The sequence below is a fragment of the Schistocerca cancellata genome, chromosome 5 (assembly GCF_023864275.1).
Source record: "Schistocerca cancellata isolate TAMUIC-IGC-003103 chromosome 5, iqSchCanc2.1, whole genome shotgun sequence".
Taxonomy (NCBI): domain Eukaryota; kingdom Metazoa; phylum Arthropoda; class Insecta; order Orthoptera; family Acrididae; genus Schistocerca; species Schistocerca cancellata.
In genome coordinates, this window is record NC_064630.1 from 15,637,825 (window position 1) to 15,665,148 (window position 27,324).

A 27,324-nucleotide genomic window follows, 5' to 3' on the forward strand; every position below is an offset into this window, starting at 1 on the left:
CAGGAGAGTGTCTGATGGCTCGGAGGAGCACTCTGCGGACCGCATCCTGGCTCTGGGCTAGCTAGAGGCCATTGGCACGGACCTCGATTGTCCGCCATATTCTCAGGATCTGAACACATGCGACTCCTTTTTGTCGGGATATGTTAAAGACAAGGTGTACAGCAATAACCCCAAAAGCACTGCTGAGCTGAAAACAGCCCTTCAGGAGGTCACCGACAGCGTCGATGATCCGACACTTTAGCGGGTCATGCAGAATTTCGCTATTCGTCTGCGCCACATCATGGCCAATGATGGCAGGCATATCGAACGAGTTATAACCTAAATCCCAATATCTGTAGTGACATCTACATGTTGAATAAAGTGTGCACGCCCTAGTTTGTAATTAGTTTAAGTTTTTTTTTTCATTTAGTTCAATAATTGTCACCCTGTTGAAGCTTCACTTCTCTGTACCGCCAAGGGACTGTAGACCTTACTATGCGACATAAATGTCGACTTGATAGATTAGAGATTTTTTGGATTAGATTAATTATTCATTCCATAGACCCATAACAGAGGGAATCCTCCTGGGTGTGGAACATGTCAGGTAAACACATTACAAAAATGTAATTAGAAAAACTTGAGTTTCATTAATTTTAATGATCCTCAGTCAATAAACAGTAAAATTATGTACATGAATTAAATTTAAACTTCTAGTATTTACGGGTTTAATACTTACATCTGCTTTCATTAAATCCATCATTCAGACATTTGCTAGTTTCTTGGCTATTACAACCAAGTATTCTCAAAAATTAAAGTAAATTATTCATTTCAGTGATCCTCAGTTAATAACAGCCAGATTATGTACAAGATTTAAAATTAAACTTCCACTATTTACAGACTTAAGACTTACATCTGCTTTCCATACATCCATCATTCACACAGCAGGTATTTACTTGGCTGTTGCAAACAAGTATTGTCAAAAATTAAAGTATAATAAATTCTCATTAAAATGGTCTACTGCACTTGTTGAGAAACTCATGGATGGAACAGAAGGATTATTTTAAATTATGTTTAAATTGTGCCTTATCTATCTGTTTCTGACAAGGGGACCTCCCCATCGCACCCCTCTCAGATTTAGTTATAAGTTGGCACAGTGGATAGGCCTTGAAAAACTGAACACAGATCAATCGAGAAAACAGGAAGAAGTTGTGTGGAACTATGAAAAAAATAAACAAAATATACAAACTGAGTAGTCCATGCGGAAGATAAGTAACATCAAGCATAATGTGAATTCCGGAACGCCGTGGTCCCGTGGTTAGCGTGGGCAGCTGCGGAACGATAGGTCCTTGGTTCAAGTCTCCCCTCGAGTAATATTTTAATTTTTTATTTTGAGACAATTATCAAAGTTCAGGCGCTCACACATAATCAACTTCGCTCTCCAAAATTCCAGGACAAATTCCAGATTTGCTTGGACATATGCAGGATTTGGCAGTCTACACACGGAAAAATTTGAAAACGTTAAAAAGATATGTTTTGACAGAGCACAGGGAAAACTGTGCGACTGTGAAACTGTTGCATTCATTTGTTGGAGTTTATGTGACAAACTCTTATGTTTTCATCACTTTTTTGGGAGTAATTATCACATCCAGAAGAAAACCTAAATCGGGCAAGGTAGAAGAATCTTTTTACCCATTCGCCAAGTGTACAAGTTAGGTGGGTCGACAACATATACCTGTCATGTGACGCACATGCCGTCACCAGTGTCGTGTAGAATATATCAGACGTGTTTTCGTGTGGAGGAATCGGTTGACCTATGACCCTGCAATCAAATGTTTTCGGTTCTTATTGGAGAGGCACGTCCTTTCGTCTACTAATCGCACGGTTTTGCGGTGCGGTCGCTAAACACAGACACTAAACTTATTACAGTGAACAGAGACGTCAGTGAACGAACGGACAGATCATAACTTTGCGAAAATAAACTTTTCACTCGAGGGAAGACTTGAACGAAGGACCTCTCGTTCCGCAGCTACTCACGCTAACCACGGGACCACGGCGCTCCTGAGCTCACATCATCCTTGATGTTGCCTATCTTGCGCATGGACTACTCAGTATATTTTGCCTATTTTTTTCATAGTTCCACACAGCTTCTTCCTGTTTTCTCGATTGATCTGTGTTCAGTTTTTCAAGGCCTATCCACTGTGCCAACTTATAACTAAATGTGAGGGGGGTGCGATGGGGAGGTTCCCTTGTGAGAGAAAGGGCTTTTAACAGTCGGACTGGCGACGGACGACAAAGTGATGGTATGAGGGTTCCGTTTTTACCGCTGGAGGCCCCGAACTAAATACGGGGTGATTCAAAAAGAATACCACAACTTTAAAAATGTGTATTTAATGAAAGAAACATAATATAACCTTGTGTTATACATCATTACAAAGAGTATTTAAAAAGAAATGATAATTAAATTGACACCCTAGCTGCAAGCAGGCGTTGATACACTTCGTTGGGGACATGTTGAAAATGTGTGCCCCGACCGGTACTCGAACCCGGGATCTCGGGGCACACATTTTCAACATGTCCCCAACGAAGTGTATCAACGCCTGCTTGCAGCTAGGGTGTCAATTTAATTATCATTTCATTTCTAGAAAGCTGCATGGTCATCGACGGTAACTGTTCTTTCGGGAACAGGTAATACCGTCATATATGGTATTTAAAAAGGTTTTTTTTTCACTCAAAAACAAGTTCAGAGATGTTCAATATGGCCCCCTCCAGACACTCGAGCAATATCAACCCGATACTCCAACTCGTTCCACACTCTCTGTAGCATATCAGGCGTAACAGTTTGGATAGCTGCTGTTATTTCTCGTTTCAAATCATCAATGGTGGCTGGGAGAGGTGGCCGAAACACCATATCCTTAACATACCCCCATAAGAAAAAATCGCAGGGGGGTAAGATCAGGGCTTCTTGGAGGCCAGTGATGAAGTGCTCTGTCACGGGCTGCCTGGCGGCCGATCCATCGCCTCGGTTTCATAACTAACCTTTTTCGTAGGACTCTCCATACAGTTGATTGTGGAATTTGCAGCTCTCTGCTGGCTGTGCGAGTCGATTTTCCTGGGCTGCGAACAAATGCTTGCTGGATGCGTGCTATATTTTCATCACTCGTTCTCAGCCGTCCAGAACTTTTCCCTTTGCACAAACACCCATTCTCTGTAAGCTGTTTATACCAACGTTTAATACACCACCTATCAGGAGGTTTAACACCATACTTCGTTCGAAATGCACGCTGAACAACTGTCGTCGATTCACTTCTGCCGTACTCTATGACACAAAAAGCTTTCTGTTGAGCGGTCGCCATCTTAGCATCAACTGACGATGACGCCTAGTCAACAGCGCCTCAAGCGAACAAATGTACAACTAAATGAAACTCTATAGCTCCCTTAATTCGCCGACAGATAGTGCTTAGCACTGCCTTTTGTCGTTGCAGAGATTTAAATTCCTAAAGTTGTGGTATTCTTTTTGAATTACCCTGTATTCTCCCGCAGGCTTCCTGGGCGGATAGTGTAGTGAGCGTGGTCGGCGTATGACACGCACCGACTGAGTAAGGCGGACGCCGTGTTTTCCGCAGAGGGCGACCGCTGCCCCGGGGGCGGCGTGTGCACGCGGCTGCGCCACTGCCCCCAGCTGCTGCAGCTGCTGCGCCAGGGCGGGGACCCGCCGCGCTGTGGGTTCGCCGGCTTCGAGGCCGTCGTCTGCTGCCCCAGACAGCAGCCGCGGGAGCCAGAGACCGACAGCCGGCTGGCCAGGCCCAGCACCGCCGGTGAGTAGAGATGGGGGATCCGCTCTTGAACTAATTCATAGAGTTCAATCTTTCAAAGGAGTGAACAATCAGTGATTCAGAAAAAAAGAACGGTAGCTCCAAACGTATCCCACGGCAGAGAGAGAGAGAGAGAGAGAGAGAGAGAGAGAGAGAGAGAGAGAGACGGAGCATATCAGCAGCGCCTCTGCTGGTCAGAGCACAGTGCACGCCACACAACACAGCCAGCGCCGGCCTCTGCCCTGCTTCTACCTTGGCTGCCTGCATTGTGCAGTGCCCCACTGGATTTTGTGTTTCACATATGCCGTGCTGTCTCTGTGCGTCGTCTGCCGTGTGCACTGTGCAGTGTCTGGCGCAGCTTAACTTCGCATCGCACTCTGTCGGCGATCGTTTCAGTCGCACGTCCTGCCCTCTGGGCAGTTGATGCGAGCAACAGGACAGAGAGCCACCTAGCGGATAACATAGGAACTACTTGCAAAAACCTGCTCGCAAGGGAACGGACGATTTGTCTCGGAGCGGGTGAGTTCACCGCTCCCCCCCACCCTTGGAACTCACCCGCTCAACGCTCACCCCACCGTCTCGACTCTAGCCAGAGCGTCAAGCAAAGCGACTCAGGTGTCACTCTGGTCTCTGCGGTCTCAGCTCACGCAGTAATACAGCTCGCGGCTCGACCTGCTCGACTCAGTGCTTCTGCATCGGAGTTCGTCTCTACTGGATATTGTCCTTCATAGTAATACCGCAATGTATATTACATTATTATGTTATGTATACATCAATTGTTTTTATTTTATTTTTATTTCTTTAAACTGATCAGATTAGGTTCCTGACGACTCCTCTTACTATAGGATTTTTATTATGGACACTCGAATTTACGCTTTAATTACGAGCTAACAGATAAACGTATCGCAAAATGTGATACACCAATATTTTCCTTGTTTTATTCTGCGTAAGGCTATATGCAGCACTTTCGTTTTACAGTCAAATTTATATATTTTTTTCTTATTCTGGTACGGATTTTGCGATTTTAGGCGTCTTCGAAAGGAAACGTTCACTTTAAAAATATATGGCTTGTGATGTATTTGTATGAGGTTAATGAAATTTTACTACATTATAGCCAAACATATTGTTAATGTAAATCTCAAGTTACAACATTTTCCGATCATCCAAAAAACCATGATAGTGCAAAATAAATCAATAACCAAAAACTTTGTCATATCGTGGAAATTTCAATAAACAATACAAAATTCTTACTCATTATCTGTGTTACTTCAAAATAGGATCAAATAAGATCAAAATACAGGTATAGTACTGGAATAAACCAAGTTTAAAGGGCAATGTGCCTTCCATTTATTTTCTATTGTAAACGAGTGGTGAGTCATGAAAAAGAGCTAATTCATTTCAGGGAGTGAACAGTTCTGATCCAATCTCTGAAAAGAACAGTTTTGCCCATCTCTACCGGTGAGTCGCCGCTGCTCGCTGGCCTGGCTCTCCTGGCGACTTCCTGCACTCTCCTCGTTACAGGGCACGGGTACACTACGTACACTCTGGTGAGAAAAGTCACGGGACAGCGGCGTTCACATACACACATGGCGCTAAAGTGCGTGTCATTTAGGATGGCGGCCGAGTTTAGGTTCGTCCTGCGCAACTGACGTCAGAAAACACAGTCAGCCAATGAACAGAGAACGACGTTGCCAGAGCTCGACTGCAGTGCACAGCACGGACGAGTGTCTTCAGTTTTAGAAACGTTCAGTCATAAATAAAGTAACTGAAGGAAAGCAATGTCTTGATAGCAGACTTTCTTTTATAGAAAGTTTGGAAAAAGCATTCTTTATACCAATTGCTTCATATTCTATTAATTAAACGAAACAAGCAGTAAGCCTCCTAATTCAGGCGATAGCAAGGAAAGGTGTTTGTATCATTCTCACTTACCGCTTTTTCGCAATAAAGAACGGCGGTTATTGTTTATTTCCTATTGTACTTCGACGAAACGTGAGTAATTCATAGTCATACCAACAGTGTTTGTCGGTATTTCGCATGATATTTTAAAGTCTTCCGGGAGGCATATTACGAGGTGCATTCAAGTTCTAAGGCCTCCGATTTTTTTTCTAATTTACTACTCACCCGAAATCGATGAAACTGGCGTTACTTCTCGACGTAATCGCCATGCAGACATACACGTTTTTCACAATGCTGACGCCATGATTCGATGGCAGCGGCGAAGGCTTCTTTAGGAGTCTGTTTTGACCACTGGAAAATTGCTGAGGCAATAGCAGCACGGCTGGTGAATGTGCGGCCACGAAGAGTGTCTTTCATTGTTGGAGAAAGCCAAAAGTCACTAGGAGCCAGGTCAGGTCAGTAGGGAGCATGAGGAATCACTTCAAAGTTGTTATCACGAAAAAACTGTTGCGTAACGTTAGCTCGATGTGCGGGTGCATTGTGTTGGTGAAACAGCACACGCGCAGCCCTTCCCGAACGTTTTTGTTGCAGTACAGGAAGGAATTTGTTCTTCAAAACATTTTCGTAGGATGCACCTGTTACCGAAGTGCCCTTTGGAACGCAATGGGTAAGGATTACGCCCTCGCTGTCCCAGAACATGGACACCATAATTTTTTCAGCAGTGGCGGTTACCCGAAATTTTTTTGGTGGCGGTGAATCTGTGTGCTTCCATTGAGCTGACTGGCGCTTTGTTTCTGGATTGAAAAATGGCATCCACGTCTCATCCATTGTCACAATCGACGAAAAGAAAGTCCAATTCGTGCTGTCGTTGCGCGTCAACATTGTTTGGCAACATGCCACACGGGTAGCCATGTGGTCGTCCGTCAGCATTCGTGGCACCCACCTGGATGACACTTTTCGCATTCTCAGGTCGTCATGCAGGATTGTGTGCACAGAACCCACAGAAATGCCAACTCTGGAGGCGATCTGTTCAACAGTCATTCGGCAATCCCCCAAAACAATTCTCTCCACTTTCTTGATCATGTCGTCAGACCGGCTTGTGCGAGCCCGAGGTTGTTTTGGTTTGTTGTCACACGATGTTCTGCCTTCATTAAACTGTTGCACCCACAAACGCACTTTCGACACATCCATAACTCCATCACCACTTGTCTCCTACAACTGTCGATGAATTTCAATTCGTTTCACACCAAGCAAATTCAGAAAACGAATGATTGCACGCTGTTCAAGAAAGGAAAACGTTGTCATTTTAAGTATTTAAATCAGTTCTCATCCTCGCTGCTGGCAGTAAAATTCCATCTGCCGTACGGTGCTGCCATCTCTGGGACATATTGACAATGAATGCGGCCTCATTTTAAAACAATGCACATGTTTCTATCTCTTTCCAGTCCGGAGAAAAAAAATCGGAGGCCTTAGAACTTGGATGCACCTCGTAAATGACGAGCTGTGTTAGTGTAATGGTTAAAGTGACCCCGGCACGGTAGCTCAGCGTGTTCGGTCAGAGAGTTAGCTGCCCTCTGTAATAAAAAAAACTAAGTTATACGATCAACAACGAACTTAAACGGATGTCTACGACGTCCGCCCCGAGCAGATGCACCGAACGAAATCGAACAAAATGAGGAAAAAAAAATAGTGTGTGGCTGCTAAGCAAAAGGTTCTGAGTTCAAACGTTGTTCGGTGCTTAATATTTTCTTTATTTCAAAACAATATCGCAATGTCTTACTTCATGAATTTTATTCGTTTGAATGTAATTTTTTGAAATTTCTAGTGGCAACTAAAATCGACCATACGGAAAGTATATGCTATGGACTTTTACCTCTGCAAACTCTTCAAAATTTCGTGCAATGGTTTACTACATCTATTGCTGCACAATAACTGCGTTGAAGTTCGAAACAAAATTAAGTCATTTATGGGGGGAAGGTATCAGTCAAGAAGATGTGTAAAAATCGAATTTTTGGGCCAAATAGTTTTTGTGAAATCGAATGATAAAGTGTGTCAAAGCAGTCGGAACACCATGTGTCGCCCGCACCTCGTGGTCGTGCGGTAGTGTTCTCGCTTCCCACGCCGGGTTCCCGGGTTCGATTCCCGGCAGGGTCAGGGATTTTCTCTGTCTCGTGATGGCTGGGTGTTGTGTGATGTCCTTAGGTTGGTTAGGTTTAAGTAGTTCCAAGTTCTAGGGGACTGATGACCATAGATGTTAAGTCCCATAGTGCTCAGAGCCATTTTGAACCATGTGTCGACATTGGCGAGCAGTGCAATGATGACAAAATCTACGCACATCGCGGAATGCGGGGAGCACGTCTCCGTAGCAGCGAAAGGGTTAATGCGGCCGTGGTGGCTTTACTTCATAAACTGCGCGCTCCCCCCTAAACGTAAGTTTGCGAACTATACTATGGCGCTGCTTCTCATGGCGCGTACAACTGGCAACGCAGCAATCTCCCGCGTCTGGGCGGGCATGCGCGAACCGCCAAGATAAAAGAATTTAACTTCAGTATCGCGTGCGCGCTGTCTAACAGTGCAGCGGATTAGCAGAGCTGTCGTTCACACTCGGGTGAAAACTGTGCCGATGGGATTGTGACCGCTCGACGGGAATTAACAGACCTTGATCTCGGAATGGTAGTTGGAACTAGACTCATGGAACATTCCATTTCGGAAATCGTTAAGAAATCCAATATTGCGAGATCCACAGTACCAATAGTATGCTGCGAATACGAAATCTGAGGCATTATCTCTCACAGCAGACGCAGTGGCAGACAGCCTTTACTTAGCGACCGAGAGCAGTGGCATCTGCGTATAGTTGCCAGTGCTACACTACTGGCCATTAAAATTGCTACACCAAGAAGGAATGCAGATGATAAACGGGTATTCATTGGACAAATATATTATACTAGAACTGACATCTGATTACATTTTCGCGCAATTTGGGTGCATAGATCCTAAGAAATCAGTACCCAGAACAACCAAATCTGGCCGTAATAACGGCCTTGATACGCCTGGGCATTGAGTCAAACAGAGCTTGGATGGCGTGTACAGGTACAGCTGCCCATGCAGCTTCAACACGATATCACAGTTCATCATGAGTACTGACTGGCGTATTGTGATGAACCAGTTGCTCGGTCACCATTGATCAGACGTTTTCAGTCGCTGACAGGTCTTGAGAATGAGCTGACGAGGACAGCAGTCGAACATTTTCTGTATCCAGAAAGGCCCGTACAGGACCTGCAACATGCGGTCGTGCATTATCCTGCTGAAATGTAGGGTTTCGCAGGGATCGAATGAAACGTGGAGCCACGGGTCATACCGAGCGGGGTGGCGCAGTGGTTAGACACTGGACTCGCATTCGGGAGGACGACGGTTCAATCCCGCGTCCGGCCATCCTGATTTAGGTTTTCCGTGATTTCCCTAAATCACTCCAGGCAAATGCCGGGATGGTTCCTCTGAAAGGGCACGGCCGACTTCCTTCCCAATCCTTCCCTAATCCGATGAGACCGATGACCACGCTGTCTGGTCTCCTTCCCCAAACCAACCAACCAACTAACCACGGGTCGTAACACATCTGAAATGTAACGTCCACTGTTCAGAGTGCGAGCAAGAGGCGACCGAGACGTGTAACCAGTGGCACCCCATACCATCACGCCGGGTGATACGCCAATAAGACGATGAGAAATACACGCATCCAATGTGCGTTCACCGCGATGTCGCCAATCACGCATGCGACCATCATGATGCTGTAAACAGAACCTGGATTCATCCGAAAAAATGACGTTTTGCCATTCTTGCACCCAGGTTCGTCGTAGAGTACACCATCGCAGGCGCTCCTGCCTGCGATGCAGCGTCAAGGGTAACCGCAGCCATGGTCTCCGAGCTGATAGTCTATGCTGCTGCAAACGTCGTCGAACTGTTCGTGCAGATGGTTGTTGTCTTGCAAACGTCCTCATCTGTTAGGGATCGATAAAATGGCTCTGAGCACTATGGGACTCAACATCTTAGGTCATAAGTCCCCTAGAACCTAGAACTACTTAAACCTAACTAACCTAAGGACATCACACACACACCCATGCCCGAGGCAGGATTCAAACCTGCGACCGTAGCAAGGGATCGATATGTGGCTGCACGATCCGTTACAGCCATGCGGATAAGATGTCTGTCACCTCGACTGCTAGTAATACGGGGCCGTTGGGATCCAGCACGGCGTTCCGTATTACCCTCCTGAACCCACCGATTCTATATTCTGATAACAGTGATTGCATCTCGACCAACGCGAGCAGCAGTGTCGCGATACGATAAACCGCAATCGCGATAGCCTACCATCCGACCTTTATCAAAGTCGGAAACGTGATGGTAAGCATTTCTGCTCCTTACACGAAGCATCAGAACAATGTTTCAGCAGGCAACGGCAGTCAATTGCTGTTTGCGTATGAGAAATCGGTTGGAAACTTTCCTCATGTCAGCACGTTGCAGGTGGCGCCACCGGCGCCAACCTTGTGTGAATGCTCTGAAAAGCTAATCATTTGAATATCACAGCATCTTCTTTCTGTCGGTTAAATTTCGCGTCTCTATCACGTCATCTTCGTGGTGTAGCAATTTTTATCGCCAGTAGTGTAATACACAAGCAACCATGCGTGAAATAATCGCACAAAACAATGTGGGACGTACGATGAATGTATCCGTCAGGAGCGTGTTTCGAAATTCGGCGTTAATGGGCTGTGGCAGCAGACAGCGGACGCTGGTGCCTCTGCTGACAGCACGACATCGCCTCTCCTTGGCTGGTGACCATATCAGTTGGACCCTAGACGACTGGATGATCGTGTCCTGGTCAGATGAGTCCGTCTGTCAGCTGGTAGGAGCTGATGTAGGAAATGAGTGAGCCGCAGACCCCACCAAGCCAAGGACTTGGGTAGTCGACAAGGCACTGTGCAGAGCTGTGTTTACGTGGAATGGACTGGGTCCTCTGGTCCAACTCAACCGATCTTTGTTTGGGAATGGTTATGTTCGGCTACCTGCAGACCATTTGCAGCCATTCGTAGACTTCGTGTTCACAAACAACCATGGAAGTTTTATGGGTGGCAGTCAGTTCGTGATTGGTTTTGAAACGTCCCCTTAGAAAAATTTATACACGACTGTGCTTAACCTGACACACAATATTATTTTGCGCAACGCAATCTGACTTTCAAAGATCCCTGCAAAAGAATGGCCCTGAGTAACATTAAACTATACCTTTCAGAAATCACTTACCTCACAAAAATCTTCATTACTCGAACTACTGCAATACAGCGAGCGCCACTGCTGCCAGCTAAATAAAAGATTCAAACTACTGAAGGCACTAACTACTGATAGGGATAGTTAGCAAATGAAAGATTTTAATAGAGAACAAACACTGTATTTACCTTTATATCATCAAAAGTCATAATATATGTAATTTCAAAACTCCGCCATCTCTCTCCTCACATCCACCACTGCTGGCGGCTCACCTCTAACTGCGCAACGCTACGCGCTGTTCTCATCCAGCTGCCGCTGCCGAACACTACAATGGCAGACAACAATGCAAACTAGCCACAGGCTGCACACAGCACAGCCAGTGATTTTCATACAGAGCGCTACGTGGTATTACCAATATAAAAATCTAAACAGCCTACTTACATAAAGAAAACATAAGCAGCCTACTTACATAGCCCCCATGCTCCCCACAAAAAATTTTACAAATTGTGTTGGGCACTGGGCAATACATATTTGTTAAAATTTTTCATAATCGTAATTACAATAACAAAGAAATCAAATGCACACACTTATTGATACAATGTTGGTCAAAAGCTAAAATTTTTTCACAGTCCATAAAGTCAGTCCTGATCATTCATCATAAGAGTAAACCTGCAGTTTGTTTTCTCAAAGTCTGAGCAGTAAAAGACAATGCACACGGAAGTAGTGGATTTCCATGCAGTCGTGAAGAAGTAGTGTTGTCCTTCCAACGGAAAGACTGTGCTGACTCTTGACATGCAGACAGGTAATGGGCCACAACAGAGCAAACCCACAGCAGAGTCATTCGACGTTTTGAAGAAGATTGGTAGGTAGGTCGTCGTAACTGCCGTCTGCTTCACGTCTGCTGTGCAGCGAGCTACCTTAATTTAAGTATTAACTGTATTTTTCTTACTTGTCACTTCTTCTTCCGTGTGTATTTGCTTTTAGGAAGCTTTAATTTTCGAGTGCTCTTAATAGTGTTCCATAGATTTCGTGTTTGTTTTGAATACAGTCAGAGAGAGTCCCTTTAGTCAGCCATAGTCAGTGTCAGTGTCGTCGTAACTGCCGTCTGCTTCACGTCTGCTGTGCAGCGAGCTACCTTAATTTAAGTATTAACTGTATTTTTCTTACTTGTCACTTTTTCTTCCGTGTGTATTTGCTTTTAGGAAGCTTTAATTTTCGAGTGCTCTTAATAGTGTTCCATAGATTACGTGTTTGTTTTGAATACAGTCAGAGAGAGTCCCTATAGTCAACCATAGTGCCAGTAGTGCTAGTGTTTGTTTTCAATACAGTCCAGAGACAGGTAGTGCTATTTTCATTGTTTTCTACAAGAAGTGGCTAGCAACCACAGTTTAGTGAATAAGCAGCCGCCTTTAGTGAATTAGCAGTCTTGTTAAAGGTTGATTAACTCTCTTCAGTAAATTGTTTCCTTAGGATGGATAGGATGTGTGACTGCTGTGTACGGACGCAGGAGGAGCTGGCCACTGTTCGCGAACAGCTGAGCGTGTTGATGGCCGCGGTCAGCCGTCTTCAGGCTGCTGCCTCGGAGTGTAGCGGCAGTGGGGAGTCTGGTGCGTCGCAAGGTACACCCCAGGTGTTACATGCTTCACCCACTGTCCCTGCTGTCGAGACATCTTCGCGGGTACCGGGCGCGGTTGGGCCACCCTCTCCCCAAGGGGAGTGGCGGGTTCAGCGGCGTTCGCGGCGCACGAGGCGGAAGGTCAATGCGGAGGCTGGCCGTGTGGCATCGCCCGCTCTGCCTGTGAGGGGACATGTGGCTGCTCCTTCAGCAAGGTCAGAGCAGGCACACGGGGGGAGGGGTTTATTAGTTATTGGGAGCTCCAACGTTAGGCGGGTGATGGAGCCCCTTAGGGAAATAGCGAGAAGGTCGGGGAAGAAGGCCAGTGTTCACTCTGTCTGCTTGCCGGGGGGTCTCATTCGAGGTGTGGAGGAGGCCCTACCGGCGGCGATAGAGAGCACTGGGTGCAACCGACTGCAGATTGTTGCTCATGTCGGCACCAATGACTCCTGCCGTCTGCGTTCAGAGGTCATCCTCAGTTCGTACAGGCGGTTGGCGGAATTGGTGAAGGCGGAAAGCCTCGCTCGCGGGGTGGAATCAGAGCTAACTATTTGTAGTATCGTTCCCAGAACCGATCGCGGTCCTCTGGTTTGGAGCCGAGTGGAAGGCTTAAACCAGAGGCTCAGACGATTCTGCGGAGATCTGGGGTGCAAATTTCTCGACCTCCGCTATCGGGTGGAGAAATGTAGGGCCCCCCTGAATAGGTCAGGCGTGCACTACACGCCGGAAGCGGCTACAAGGGTAGCGGAGTACGTGTGGAGTGCACCATGGGGGTTTTTTAGGTTAGAGAATCCCCTCCCTAGGCCCGACAAGACGCCTCCTGAGACGCGGCAAGATAGGAGTAGGCAAAATGCAACAGGGAATAACAATATTAATGTGCTAATAGTAAACTGCAGGAGCGTCTATAGAAAGGTCCCAGAACTGCTTTCATTAATAAACGATCACAACGCCCATATAGTACTAGGGACAGAAAGTTGGCTGAAACCAGACGTAAACAGTAACGAAATCCTAAACTCAGATTGGAATGTATACCGCAGAGACAGGCTGAACAGTGAAGGGGGAGGCGTGTTTATAGCGATAAGAAGTGCAATAATATCGAAGGAAATTGACGGAGATCCGAAATGTGAAATGATTTGGGTGAAGGTCGCGGTTAAAGCAGGCTCAGACATGGTAATTGAAAGTCTCTATAGGCCCCCTGGCTCAGCAGCTGTTGTGGCTGAGCACCTGAAGGATAATTTGGAAAATATTTCGAGTAGATTTCCCTACCATGTTATAGTTCTGGGTGGAGATTTTAATTTGCCGGATATAGACTGGGAGACTCAGATGTTCATAACGGGTGGCAGGGACAAAGAATCCAGTGAAATGTTTTTAAGTGCTTTATCTGAAAACTACCTTGAGCAGTTAAACAGAGAACCGACTCGTGGCGATAACATATTAGACCTTCTGGTGACAAACAGACCCGAACTATTTGAAAAAGTTAACGCAGAACAGGGAATCAGCGATCATAAAGCGGTTACGGCATCGATGATTTCAGCCGTAAATAGGAATATAAAAAAGGGTAGGAAGATTTTTCTGTTTAGAAAAAGCGACAAAAAGCAGATTTCAGAGTACCTGTTGGCTCAACACAAAAGTTTTGTCTCAAGTACTGATAGTGTTGAGGATCAGTGGACAAAGTTCAAAAGCATCGTACAATATGCGTTAGATGAGTATGTGCCAAGCAAGATCGTAAGAGATGGAAAAGAGCCACCGTGGTACAACAACCGAGTTAGAAAACTGCTGCGGAAGCAAAGGGAACTTCACAGCAAACATAAACATAGCCAAAGCCTTGCAGACAAACAAAAATTACACGAAGCGAAATGTAGTGTGAAGAGAGCTATGCGAGAGGCGTTCAATGAATTCGAAAGTAAAGTTCTATGTACTGACTTGGCAGAAAATCCTAAGAAATTTTGGTCTTATGTCAAAGCGGTAGGTGGATCAAAACAAAATGTCCAGACACTCTGTGACCAAAATGGTACTGAAACAGAGGATGACAGACTAAAGGCCGAAATACTAAATGTCTTTTTCCAAAGTTGTTTCACAGAGGAAGATTGCACTGTAGTTCCTTCTCTAGATTGTCGCACAGATGACAAAATGGTAGATATCGAAATAGACGACAGAGGGATAGAGAAACAATTAAAATCGCTCAAAAGAGGAAAGGCCTCTGGACCTGATGGGATACCAGTTCAATTTTACACAGAGTACGCGAAGGAACTTGCCCCCCTTCTTGCAGCGGTGTACCGTAGGTCTCTAGAAGAGCGTAGCGTTCCAAAGGATTGGAAAAGGGCACAGGTCATCCCCGTTTTCAAGAAGGGACGTCGAACAGATGTGCAGAACTATCGAACTATATCTCTAACGTCGATCAGTTGTAGAATTTTGGAACACGTATTGTGTTCGAGTATAATGACTTTTCTGGAGACTAGAAATCTACTCTGTAGGAATCAGCATGGGTTTCGAAAAAGACGGTCATGTGAAACCCAGCTCGCGCTATTCGTCCACGAGACTCAGAGGGCCATAGACACGGGTTCACAGGTAGATGCCGTGTTTCTTGACTTCCGCAAGGCGTTCGATACAGTTCCCCACAGTCGTTTAATGAACAAAGTAAGAGCATATGGACTATCAGACCAATTGTGTGATTGGATTGAGGAGTTCCTAGATAACAGGACGCAGCATGTTATTCTCAATGGAGAGAAGTCTTCCGAAGTAAGAGTAATTTCAGGTGTGCCGCAGGGGAGTGTCATAGGACCGTTGCTATTCACAATATACATAAATGACCTGATGGATGACATCGGAAGTTCACTGAGGCTTTTTGCAGATGATGCTGTGGTGTATCGAGAGGTTGTAACAATGGAAAATTGTACTGAAATGCAGGAGGATCTGCAGCGAATTGACGCATGGTGCAGGGAATGGCAACTGAATCTCAATGTAGACAAGTGTAATGTGCTGCGAATACACAGAAAGATAGATCCTTTATCATTTAGCTACAAAATAGCAGGTCAGCAACTGGAAGCAGTTAATACCATAAATTATCTGGGAGTACGCATTAGGAGTGATTTAAAATGGAATGATCATTTAATGTTGATTGTCGGTAAAGCAGATGCTAGACTGAGATTCATTGGAAGAATCCTAAGGAAATGCAATCCGAAAACAAAGGAAGTAGGTTACAGTACGCTTGTTCGCCCACTGCTTGAATACTGCTCAGCAGTGTGGGATCCGTACCAGATAGGGTTGATAGAAGAGATAGAGAAGATCCAACGGAGAGCAGCGCGCTTCGTTACAGGATCATTTAGTAATCGCGAAAGCGTTACGGAGATGATAGATAAACTCCAGTGGAAGACTCTGCAGGAGAGACGCTCAGTAGCTCGGTACGGGCTTTTGTCAAAGTTTCGAGAACATACCTTCACCGAAGAGTCAAGCAGTATATTGCTCCCTCCTACGTATATCTCGCGAAGAGACCATGAGGATAAAATCAGAGAGATTAGAGCCCACACAGAGGCATACCGACAATCCTTCTTTCCACGAACAATACGAGACTGGAATAGAAGGGAGAACCGATAGAGGTACTGAAGGTACCCTCCGCCACACACCGTCAGGTGGCTTGCGGAGTATGGATGTAGATGTAGTAGATGTAGATGTAGGTCATCACATAGCAGACCCACTGTAGTTCTGGTAGAGATTACGGTATTGGTGGGCCACCAGAGGTGCAGACCCACTGCTGTCCTTGTAGAAATAATGGTATTGGTGAGTCAGCAAAGACGCAGACCCACTGTAGTCCTTGTAAAGATGGCCAGCAGCCATCTGTTGCGATTGTGCAGGTGCACAATCACCATCGAAGAGTCTTGCGGAGAATATAGCAAGTCCATAAACCACCACTTGTCCACTCACAAAAAAATTTGTTTGAAATGTCCATAGAACCAGCAATGCTGTTATCCAGTCCCTTGCTGAATTATTAACACACGTGCAACAGTCCCAACTTCTCACATATTGTCCATATACTATGACCAACAGAAACGTGTGCAGTGAAATGGAACTTACAAGTTACTTGATGAACTGCTGTCAATTACAATTTTATAACATAAGAATACGATTACAAAGGTACAAAATACATCATTAAAAACATAACAATACAGATAACATTTGTAGTAATACAGGCTTTACAAAAGAATAGAAATAAACATATACATCAGTGTTACAGAAATTATGACATAAGTACATACACAAAAGATCAGAAGAACGTTTGAAACATCACCTTCACATGTGAGCAACCAAACAGTAGAAATAATGTCTAAACATCTTTACAAAGTAAATAACAGAATATTAGAAAATGTCTAAAACATAGCTCTCATCAGCTAAACACATAAAGACAGGAAAAACACAAATACACAAGGGTACACAAACATATAGAGGGATGACACAAAAGGAAAGGACAGGGTTTGTTTTACTGCAGTAGTTTGCATGGAGATCTCCCTTCGTTCATCATTATTCCCAAAAAGTCCTATCTAAGCCTGCTTTCTGTATTCAGTTCACATCCTCTGTCAAAAATAGTTTTTCTCCACTGTACACTACCTTTTTTTTGCCAAACCTTTTTTGTATAGCTTCTCAATGCATTTCTTCCAATTCATCATAACTCATTGTCTTATAGGCTACCCCCTCTTAAGCTAACTTAAATCTACTGAGCTCAGATGCTAAACTAAGGGACGAGGCAATGCAGCAGTACATAACAAATTAACACAAACCACAAGGACAAAAAATGCCAGTTTGCAAAGCAAGCAGCAGTAAATCTAAATTAACAGATAAAATGCAAAATTACAACTAATATGAGCCAATGTGCAGCAACAAGAAAAGCTTAACAGAGTAATACAAAGTTAAATTTAGCAGCACTATGCCTGGCAAACAGCAGCAGCAAACATGACAAATCTCAAGCAGAAAAAATATTACAGTAAAGACAACAATGCAGAAAAGGGAAATGTCTATTCACATCTTAATGTCTATGTAATGTAAGTAGGCTGTTTATGTTTTCTTTATGTAAGTAGGCTGTTTAGGTTCTTATATTGGTAACGCCGCCGCCACGTAGCGCTCTCTGTATGAAAATCACTGGCTGTGCTGTGTGCAGCCTGCGGCTAGTTTGCATTGTTGTCTGCCATTGTTGTCATGAACTGCTATAGCTGGATGTGAACAGCGCGTAGCGTTGCGCAGTTAGAGGTGAGCCGCCAGCAGTGGTGGATGTGAGGAGAGAGATGGCGGAGTTTTGAAATTACATATATTATGACTTGTGATGATATTAAGGTAAATACATTGTTTGTTCTCTATTAATATCTTTCATTTGCTAACTATCTCTATCAGTAGTTAGTGCCTTCCGTAGTTTGAATCTTTTATTTAGCTGGCAGTAGTGGCGCTCGCCGTATTGCAGTAGTTCGAGTAACGGAGATTTTTGTGAGGTAAGTGATTTGTGAAAGGTATAGGTTAATGTTACTCAGTGCCATTCTTTTGCAGGGATCTTTGATAGTCAGATTGCGTTGCGCTAAATAATATTGTGTGTCAGTTTAAGCACAGTCTTGTATAATTTATTCGAAAGGGGACGTTTCAGTTTGAAGAACATTCTGGACGTTTCGAGCGAATGCGTTGGCCACCCAGATCGTCCGTCGTGAATTCCACGGATCATTTATGCGACGTAGTCTGGAGGTCAGTTAATGCGCAACATGCTACACCGAAAACACTTGCGTAATTATGGACGGCCATAGAAGCAGATTGGCTCAGTGTTTCTATCGAGGACTTCCAACGACTTGATGGGTCCATGCAGCGTCGAAATGCTGCACAAATCGGAACAAAAGAAAGTCCGACACGATGCTAGGAGACATACCTTGACTTTCGTCACCTCAGTCTGAATGATGTCGTGAATGTTAGGATCCCTGGTAGTATCGGTGGTGTTGGTAGGGAAAAAAACATAAATGAGGGAAACTGCGAGTCGACGACTTCACTTTGTTCTTTTGTTTGTTTGGTTGTCTGTTTTGCACATAATTAGAACAACACGTCATTCAGTGTTAGTCCATTGTGTATTTTGTGTCCTTACATAATGTAAATTGCATTTCATAAGTAATAAAAAGTAGTTGATTGCGTAACTTCTGCAGTTTTACGCAACCAAAGCAATTACTTTGATGCAGCTACAGTTTAGATGCACAAAAATAAAAGAATACTTAATTATTGTTATTACTTTGTAATCAGTAGCCGGCCGTGGTGGCCGAGCGGTTCCAGGCGCTACAGTCTGGAACCGCGCTGCTGCTACGGTCGCAGGTTCGAATCCTGCGTCGGGCATGTATGTGTGTGATGTCCTGAGGTTAGTTAGGTTTAAGTAGCTCTAAGTTCTAGGGCACTGATGGCCTCAGACGTTAAGTCCCATAGTGCTCAGAGCCATTTGAATCATTTTTTTTTTTGTAATCAGTAGAACGTTATTCATCTCGATCAAAGGCAAGACTTTCCTGCTATTATTGACAAATGCGACAGTTGTTTATGAATAAGAGGAACCAGTTTTATGTACATTCGACGAAGTATTCAAGCGATCTTTGATATAGTTTTGTTTCGCACTTTTTTATTTTACCTTTCTGTTGAAGAAATTCCTTCTCTAGTGCTACATTATAAATCTGTATTGTTTTCTTTATTTTTACTATAACATCCCTGTCGTTAACGTCACAAGTCAACTGTTTTCGAGTAAAACCTGAATTGAACATCAACCTTTTCAGTTTTGCTATAAATACTGATTTTTTTAAGTAACACACAGGAGGACAACCATGTAGAATAAAAATGTTGATTACCTTACCCTCTCCCTTATATATCCTCACTCAGTTTCACGACGGTTCACCGCTTCCAGTTTTTAGTGTAACCTAGTGAGGCGCTGATCGCACACGCGAAGAAAGAGATTGTTGTGAGGCAACGCCCGATAGGCATGCAACGCTACTAACGAACAGGTAACGCGGGTACGAGTTTAACTGACCAAAGCTACTAGGGAAACTTAAGTAGTGTACGCTTACTTACGACAGTCTGCGATAGCCTATAGTAGTTTTACAACTCTAATCAAGGGCAGTTCGTCTAAAATACGAGAGCTTCCAGAAAGTAAGAATACAACAATTGTTAAAAAATTGAAAGATGGATATATTTTAATGAACCTTACTGGCATATCAGAAAATATGTTATTATTTCTCCACATAACAGCCGTTCAGATCATTGCACTTTTGAAGCGTGGGCACCAGCTTTTATTTACACTCAGAGCATACCGTCTGTTCAAGTCCGAAGCCACTGTGTCACAGCACCCACGACCTCTTCATCGTTCTAAAAGCGCTGTCCACTCAAGAACTTTTTCATTTTAGTGAGAAGATGGTGATCCGAGTGTGCCAGGTTAGGGGAGTAGGGTCGATAAGTCACATTACCCCATCGAAAAAGTACGATCAGGTCGCGAGTGGGGTGTGCAGTATGGGGTCTGGCATTATTATCGTGGAGTGACACATCAAGAGTCAGCATTTTTCTCCTTTTGTCTTTGATTTTATTTTTCAACTTCTGTAGGATCTCATAATATACAGCAGCAGCATTGATGGTGCTCCCTCCGAGCATGAAATCGGTCGACAAGAGCCTTTTAGGTACCAGAGCACGCACGCCACGATTTTCCCCTCTGAAGCTTGAACTTCAATTTTTTCGATGATAAAGAATGCGGATGGTACCACTCCAGAGACTGCCTTTCGAATCAGAAGTTTAGTGACACACCTACGTTTCGTCCATAGTTTTCTGGAGTCGACATCTCTTGCACTCTTTGATTACACAACTTCTTAAACCCAAGTTTTTCTGGCTCTATTTCACCCATAAGACTTCGTGAAATTTGTGGAAAACTTTCCTTAAGGGATCCAAGAGTCACACGATGATCATCGCCAACAATCTCTTCAACTTGTTACGTCCATCACAACTGATCGAATCTCACACATTCTGTAGGTGGAGCAAACGGAGGGCGCAACGAATGACGTGTTACGCTGCTGTGACATTTCGTAAATGACTCAGGCGCTCGATGGCTTCTACGAACCCCTCTACAAGTCAAGTGTGTCAACTCTGAAAAAAAAATCCCTATGCCTTACACAGCCTTCGTATTCTTTCTGGATACACATCGTACAAAGGAGAACAAAAGATTTGCATCATCCCTTTATTTCGAAATTCATGGCACAGAAAAAAAAAATTGGCAAATATTCGTCTGCTAAGCGTCCAGATCACCATGCCAAAAAGACAAACATTTGTGTAGCGAAAAAAAATCTTCTGTTTCCCAAGGTTCTTTTTTTTTTACTGCACGGTTGAGCAACATCAGTACGTTGAGCAACGTCCCCTTGCTCGAGCACAGGCTCGAATCCATCGTGGCAAGCCATCGATAAGATCACCAGCCCAGCCGTTGTCCAAATTGTCCCACCCTTCGATAGGGATTATGTGTAAGTTGCACTGAACGTATGGTCGTTTTCGACGTCGTCGATAAACAGCTCGTTTCAATCGATCGGACACATGTTCAATTGGACTCATGTTCGAGGAACAGGACGGTCCCTCCATTCTGGCGACCCTAGGGTACTCAAGGACCATGTTCACGAGAACAGTATGATCAGCTCGCATACTGTCGTCTATCAAGATGATATTACCACCAAACTGTTGGTGATATGATACCACTATTGGTTGTAGAATGTCGTTCCTATCCTACAGAGCAGAGATACGACCTCCAAACAAATTTTCTGCGGATATCAGAGTGCAAATTAATCCGAGTTCCGTTCGTAAATGACAACCGACGCCAGTCCTAGGGAATCCATTCTGTATGATATCTTGCCCATCTGATAACTGAGTCCATGGCGTTGTGGCGTACTGCGCGGTGCTCGCCGTGGTCGTCGGGAATGGAGATTCGCGTCGTTCAGTTCTCTCCTAACAGTCTGATATGATACATGACGGTTGTACGGGACTACAAAACACGGCAAACTACAGGAAATTAACAATGTGAGAAATATACATTCTTACTCAAAATAACTGTAATGTGAGTTTTACAAAAACGTCATGTAACAAATTTTTCAATGGAGATTTTCTTACCGGTTTCTGTATTTGCTATGTTGTAGAGTATATAGGTATATACACTCCTGGAAATGGAAAAAAGAACGCATTGACACCGGTGTGTCAGACCCACCATACTTGCTCCGGACACTGCGAGAGGGCTGTACAAGCAATGATCACACGCACGGCACAGCGGACACACCAGGAACCGCGGTGTTGGCCTTCGAATGGCGCTAGCTGCGCAGCATTTGTGCACCGCCGCCGTCAGTGTCAGCCAGTTTGCCGTGGCATACGGAGCTCCATCGCAGTCTTTAACACTGGTAGCATGCCGCGACAGCGTGGACGTGAATCGTATGTGCAGTTGACGGACTTTGAGCGAGGGCGTATAGTGGGCATGCGGGAGGCCGGGTGGACGTACCGCCGAATTGCTCAACACGTGGGGCGTGAGGTCTCCACAGTACATCGATGTTGTCGCCAGTGGTCGGCGGAAGGTGCACGTGCCCGTCGACCTGGGACCGGACCGCAGCGACGCACGGATGCACGCCAAGACCGTAGGATCCTACGCAGTGCCGTAGGGGACCGCACCGCCACTTCCCAGCAAATTAGGGACACTGTTGCTCCTGGGGTATCGGCGAAGACCATTCGCAACCGTCTCCATGAAGCTGGGCTACGGTCCCGCACACCGTTAGGCCGTCTTCCGCTCACGCCCCAACATCGTGCAGCCCGCCTCCAGTGGTGTCGCGACAGGCGTGAATGGAGGGACGAATGGAGATGTGTCGTCTTCAGCGATGAGAGTCGCTTCTGCCTTGGTGCCAATGATGGTCGTATGCGTGTTTGGCGCCGTGCAGGCGAGCGCCACAATCAGGACTGCATACGACCGAGGCACACAGGGCCAACACCCGGCATCATGGTGTGGGGAGCGATCTCATACACTGGCCGTACACCACTGGTGATCGTCGAGGGGACACTGAATAGTGCACGGTACATCCAAACCGTCATCGAACCCATCGTTCTACCATTCCTAGACCGGCAAGGGAACTTGCTGTTCCAACAGGACAATGCACGTCCGCATGTATCCCGTGCCACCCAACGTGCTCTAGAAGGTGTAAGTCAACTACCCTGGCCAGCAAGATCTCCGGATCTGTCCCCCATTGAGCATGTTTGGGACTGGATGAAGCGTCGTCTCACGCGGTCTGCACGTCCAGCACGAACGCTGGTCCAACTGAGGCGCCAGGTGGAAATGGCATGGCAAGCCGTTCCACAGGACTACATGCAGCATCTCTACGATCGTCTCCATGGGAGAATAGCAGCCTGCATTGCTGCGAAAGGTGGATATACACTGTACTAGTGCCGACATTGTGCATGCTCTGTTGCCTGTGTCTATGTGCCTGTGGTTCTGTCAGTGTGATCATGTGATGTATCTGACCCCAGGAATGTATCAATAAAGTTTCCCCTTCCTGGGACAATGAATTCACGGTGTTCTTATTTCAATTTCCAGGAGTGTATAAAATGAGTTTATTTTCTGTAATTTTACTAGCCTGTTTTGTGTAACATGCAGAAGAGATGAGAAAAAGCAAGTTGTTGATTCAATTTTCGCTGTTCACCTGTAGAAAGCATTGTCTCTTTAACTCACGCATTACAGAATGTCATCAGAAGTAATGAAACAGTGATTCGAGAGAAATCATCTTCGTGAACTTGTGTACAATGCTCTAAGCGCCGCCTGATTTTCTTCCAATGGCCGCGTGCCTGCCCATTCCTGCCTGGCGTGACCCGAGCATCAGCCCCCTCCCTTGCTTGAAGGTGGGATAAACATTCGTCTCTCGCTTGATCACTATATACAAGAGGCAATGTTCTGAGTGACTGGCCGACTGACTAACTCATCATCGCCCAATCCAATGCGCTAAGGACAGAACCTTGCACTTTGGAGAGTGTGTGGATCTTACACTGTAGGCATCATTTAAGAAGGGACTATCCGAAATTCCACTCTTAAGGTAGTGAAATAGGGGATGAAAGGCCTTCTGAAAATATATAGCTATTAAGGCAATTTTGAAGCTAGAACTACGAAAACTGGTATTTTGGTTCTCAGAGAATAAAACATACGTAGTGCAGCATTTTTGGCCTTGCAGCAGTGGTAACACCGTTCTCGTCACATCACCGAAGTTAAGCGCTGCCGGGCTGGGCTAGCACCTGGATGGGTGACCACCCGGTTTGCCGAGCGCTTTTGGCAAGCGGGGTGTACTCAGTCCTTATGAGGCAAACTGAGGAGATACTTGATTGAGAAGTAGCGGCTCCGGTCTCGGAAACTGACATACGGCCGTGTGAGCGGTGTGCTGACCACATGCCCCTCCATATTCGCATCCAGTGGCGCCTGTGGGCTGAGGAAGACACGGCGGCCGCTCGGTACCGTTGGGCCTTTCAAGGACTGTTCGGACGGAGTTTCGGTGTCAACCACTAAGGGGATAACATATTGGGTGAAAGGTTTTTTGAAAATAAATAATTAGTAAAGAACTACTAAAGGATTTGTAAAGTTGCATCTATGACAACTGGTTTTTGACTTATAGTTTAGAAATAAAAAAAAATACGTGTGTCAGTGTTCCTGGAAACTCAGCACCTAAGGGAGTGCAATAGGGGGTGAAAATTTTTAAGAAAATATTTCGTTACATTAAAATAATTTTCAAGCTAAATTTATAAAAATCGGTATTTCACTCCTCGGTTAGATATAAAGAAATATTTGTTAGGTGTTGAAAGTTGCTATCAAAATATATCCAGAAGAACGCAAAAGGCATTACCAACAAAAACTTCGGACTCCCTCCACCAGAATCGCTTTTTGGCCAGAAGTATATTCAGAGAGGACCATGCTTATGTGGCCTTAATTAGCTTGAAAAGCTTAGAAGGTGATGCAACTTGTGAACAACATAAACATTCGATTAAATAAATACAAAAAAATCTCTGCAGGTCATACAGTGTACGCGAGCGAAGCAGCGCATGATAATATAGTATTTATAATCATTTAGTAACAGCAATTTAGGGCAACTGGAAAAATTGCAAACATACTGTGGTGTGTGTACTGTAAGACCTTTAGTATACGCACCATCAGACTATTTGACTTGTCGCCCTAACGAAGTAGGAGAGTGTCAGCAATATGTCTCGTGGTCTTATCGTGGCGTGTTTATCTTCTGCCATTAGGTCAGGTGATAGAAATGCCACTTGCAAGCTTAGAGTAGCAGACTGACGGTGACCAACTTTAAACAGAACTTGATTAATTTTCATACACATTTATTAAAATAATAACAAGCATAAAAATTACTTAACTTGGTTCTGGATGCTATTTACAATTGACAATCTGAAGTTCCTTTGGTATTGGTACGTTAATACTATTCTCACATATATCTCTGATACTTGCCAAAAGTGTCTATACATTTATCTTCATGGCTATGTACAGGAATATGGTAATCTTATTAGGCGCAGACTGAAACTTGACTGTAGACTGGTACAGACAAATGTAGAAATCGTACAGACTGGTACAGACTAATGCAGACTGGTACAGACTGGTGCAGACAAATGCAGACTGACTAATTGGAGGTCTGTACACTCGTTATAATACCTCGCGCGTTCATATATCACTGCGCGAGTGTGATCTGCGAGGAGAAAAGGTTCTACTTTAGCAGCAATCTCATTGGCTGCGTTACATATTAATATGCGGATTGGCGGAAGCAGAATTTGGTCCGTCTCTATGGCAGCGCCATCTCGTAGTGCGGAGATGGACGAGTGCTGCGCCTGCGCTGTTGTGCTTAGTGGGGCGCGCTCTAGTGGGAAAGTTGTGTACGCACTGACTACGCGGAACTATGTACACAACACATACACTGTCTGATCAAAAATATCCAGACACCTCTAAGTAAGGTGGAGTCGACCAATGCATGTCAGGAGACAAACGGATTGGGTAGGTCGGGAGAACTGGACTGTTCATGGGGTATCACCTGAGTAACAGATACTTCAGGGACATTGCAACCTTTCGAAAGTTGGTCAAGTCGACTTTTAGCGGTGTCATTGTTAAGTAAAAACGTGAAGGAAAAACCCCAGGCCAGGCAGACCCCATGTACTGATGGACAAAAACCCTCAGGTGTTATGGAGGGTGGTTGCAAAAAATCGCATTAAAATAACCAAAGGAATCTCTCGTTCCAAAGCGCTGCCAGCAGTCCAGCTAGCACAATGACTGTGCTTAGGGAGTTAAAAAAATGGCGTTACAGTGGTCGCGCAGCAGCTCATAAGCCCAGCTGTTCATAAGCCATTCATGTCATTAAAAGAAAAAAAAATCTTGATTGATGTGTGCATTTTTTTGCACGTGACACGTTCCACATCATAACGGTTACCGTAATGTTGATCAATGAAACAAGTAACTAACTAAGGTAGTCAACGTTAAGCGGCGCTTGAGGTGGTGCAAACAGTGCCGCAAACGGGCAGTGTCTTGTGACCAGGCGAAACTACTTTCGTCCAGCCGTAACTGTGGCTTCTTTGATTGCTCTGAGAGAGTGCTTATCAAAGCAGAACACACGAGATTTTCGTTCACTTTATTACATAAATGAATACAAGATTTACGAGGGCAGTTCAATAAGTAATGCAACACATTTTTTTTCTCGGCCAATTTTGGTTGAAAAAACCGGAAATTTCTTTTGGAATATTTTCAAACATTCCCGCTTCGACTCATATAGTTTCATTGACTTCCGACAGGTGGCAGCGCTGTACGGAGCTGTTAAAATGGCGTCTGTAACGGATGTGCGTTGCAAACAACGGGCAGTGATCGAGTTTCTTTTGGCGGAAAACCAGGGCATCTCAGATATTCATAGGCGCTTGCAGAATGTCTACGGTGATCTGGCAGTGGACAAAAGCACGGTGAGTCGTTGGGCAAAGCGTGTGTCATCATCGCCGCAAGGTCAAGCAAGACTGTCTGATCTCCCGCGTGCGGGCCGGCCGTGCACAGCTGTGACTCCTGCAATGGCGGAGCGTGCGAACACACTCGTTCGAGATGATCGACGGATCACCATCAAACAACTCAGTGCTCAACTTGACATCTCTGTTGGTAGTGCTGTCACAATTGTTCACCAGTTGGGATATTCAAAGGTTTGTTCCCGCTGGGTCCCTCGTTGTCTAACCGAACACCATAAAGAGCAAAGGAGAACCATCTGTGCGGAATTGCTTGCTCGTCATGTGGCTGAGGGTGACAATTTCTTGTCAAAGATTGTTACAAGCGATGAAACATGGGTTCATCACTTCGAACCTGAAACAAAAAGGCAATCAATGGAGTGGCGCCACACCCACTCCCCTAGCAAGAAAAAGTTTAAAGCCATACCCTCAGCCGGTAAAGTCACGGTTACAGTCTTCTGGGACGCTGAAGGGGTTGTTCTGTTCGATGTCCTTCCCCATGGTCAAACGATCAACTCTGAAGTGTATTGTGCTACTCTTCAGAAATTGAAGAAACGACTTCAGCGTGTTCGTAGGCACAAAAATCTGAACGAACTTCTCCTTCTTCATGACAACGCAAGACCTCACACAAGTCTTCGCACCCGAGAGGAGCTCACAAAACTTCAGTGGACTGTTCTTCCTCATGCACCCTACAGCCCCGATCTCGCACCGTCGGATTTCCATATGTTTGGCCCAATGAAGGACGCAATCCGTGGG

At 45.0% G+C, this 27,324-nt stretch overlaps 1 protein-coding gene across 1 annotated transcript in view; it reads left to right on the forward strand.

Annotated features, from left to right (window-relative positions):
• Positions 1-27,324, forward strand: part of LOC126187756 (serine protease snake-like) — a 198,545-nt gene that overhangs the window by 84,808 nt on the left and 86,413 nt on the right. Inside the window, exon 2 of the mRNA XM_049929016.1 lies at positions 3,603-3,794. Within this exon, the coding sequence (XP_049784973.1) occupies positions 3,603-3,794 (192 nt within the window). The remainder of the gene's footprint in view (positions 1-3,602; positions 3,795-27,324) is intronic.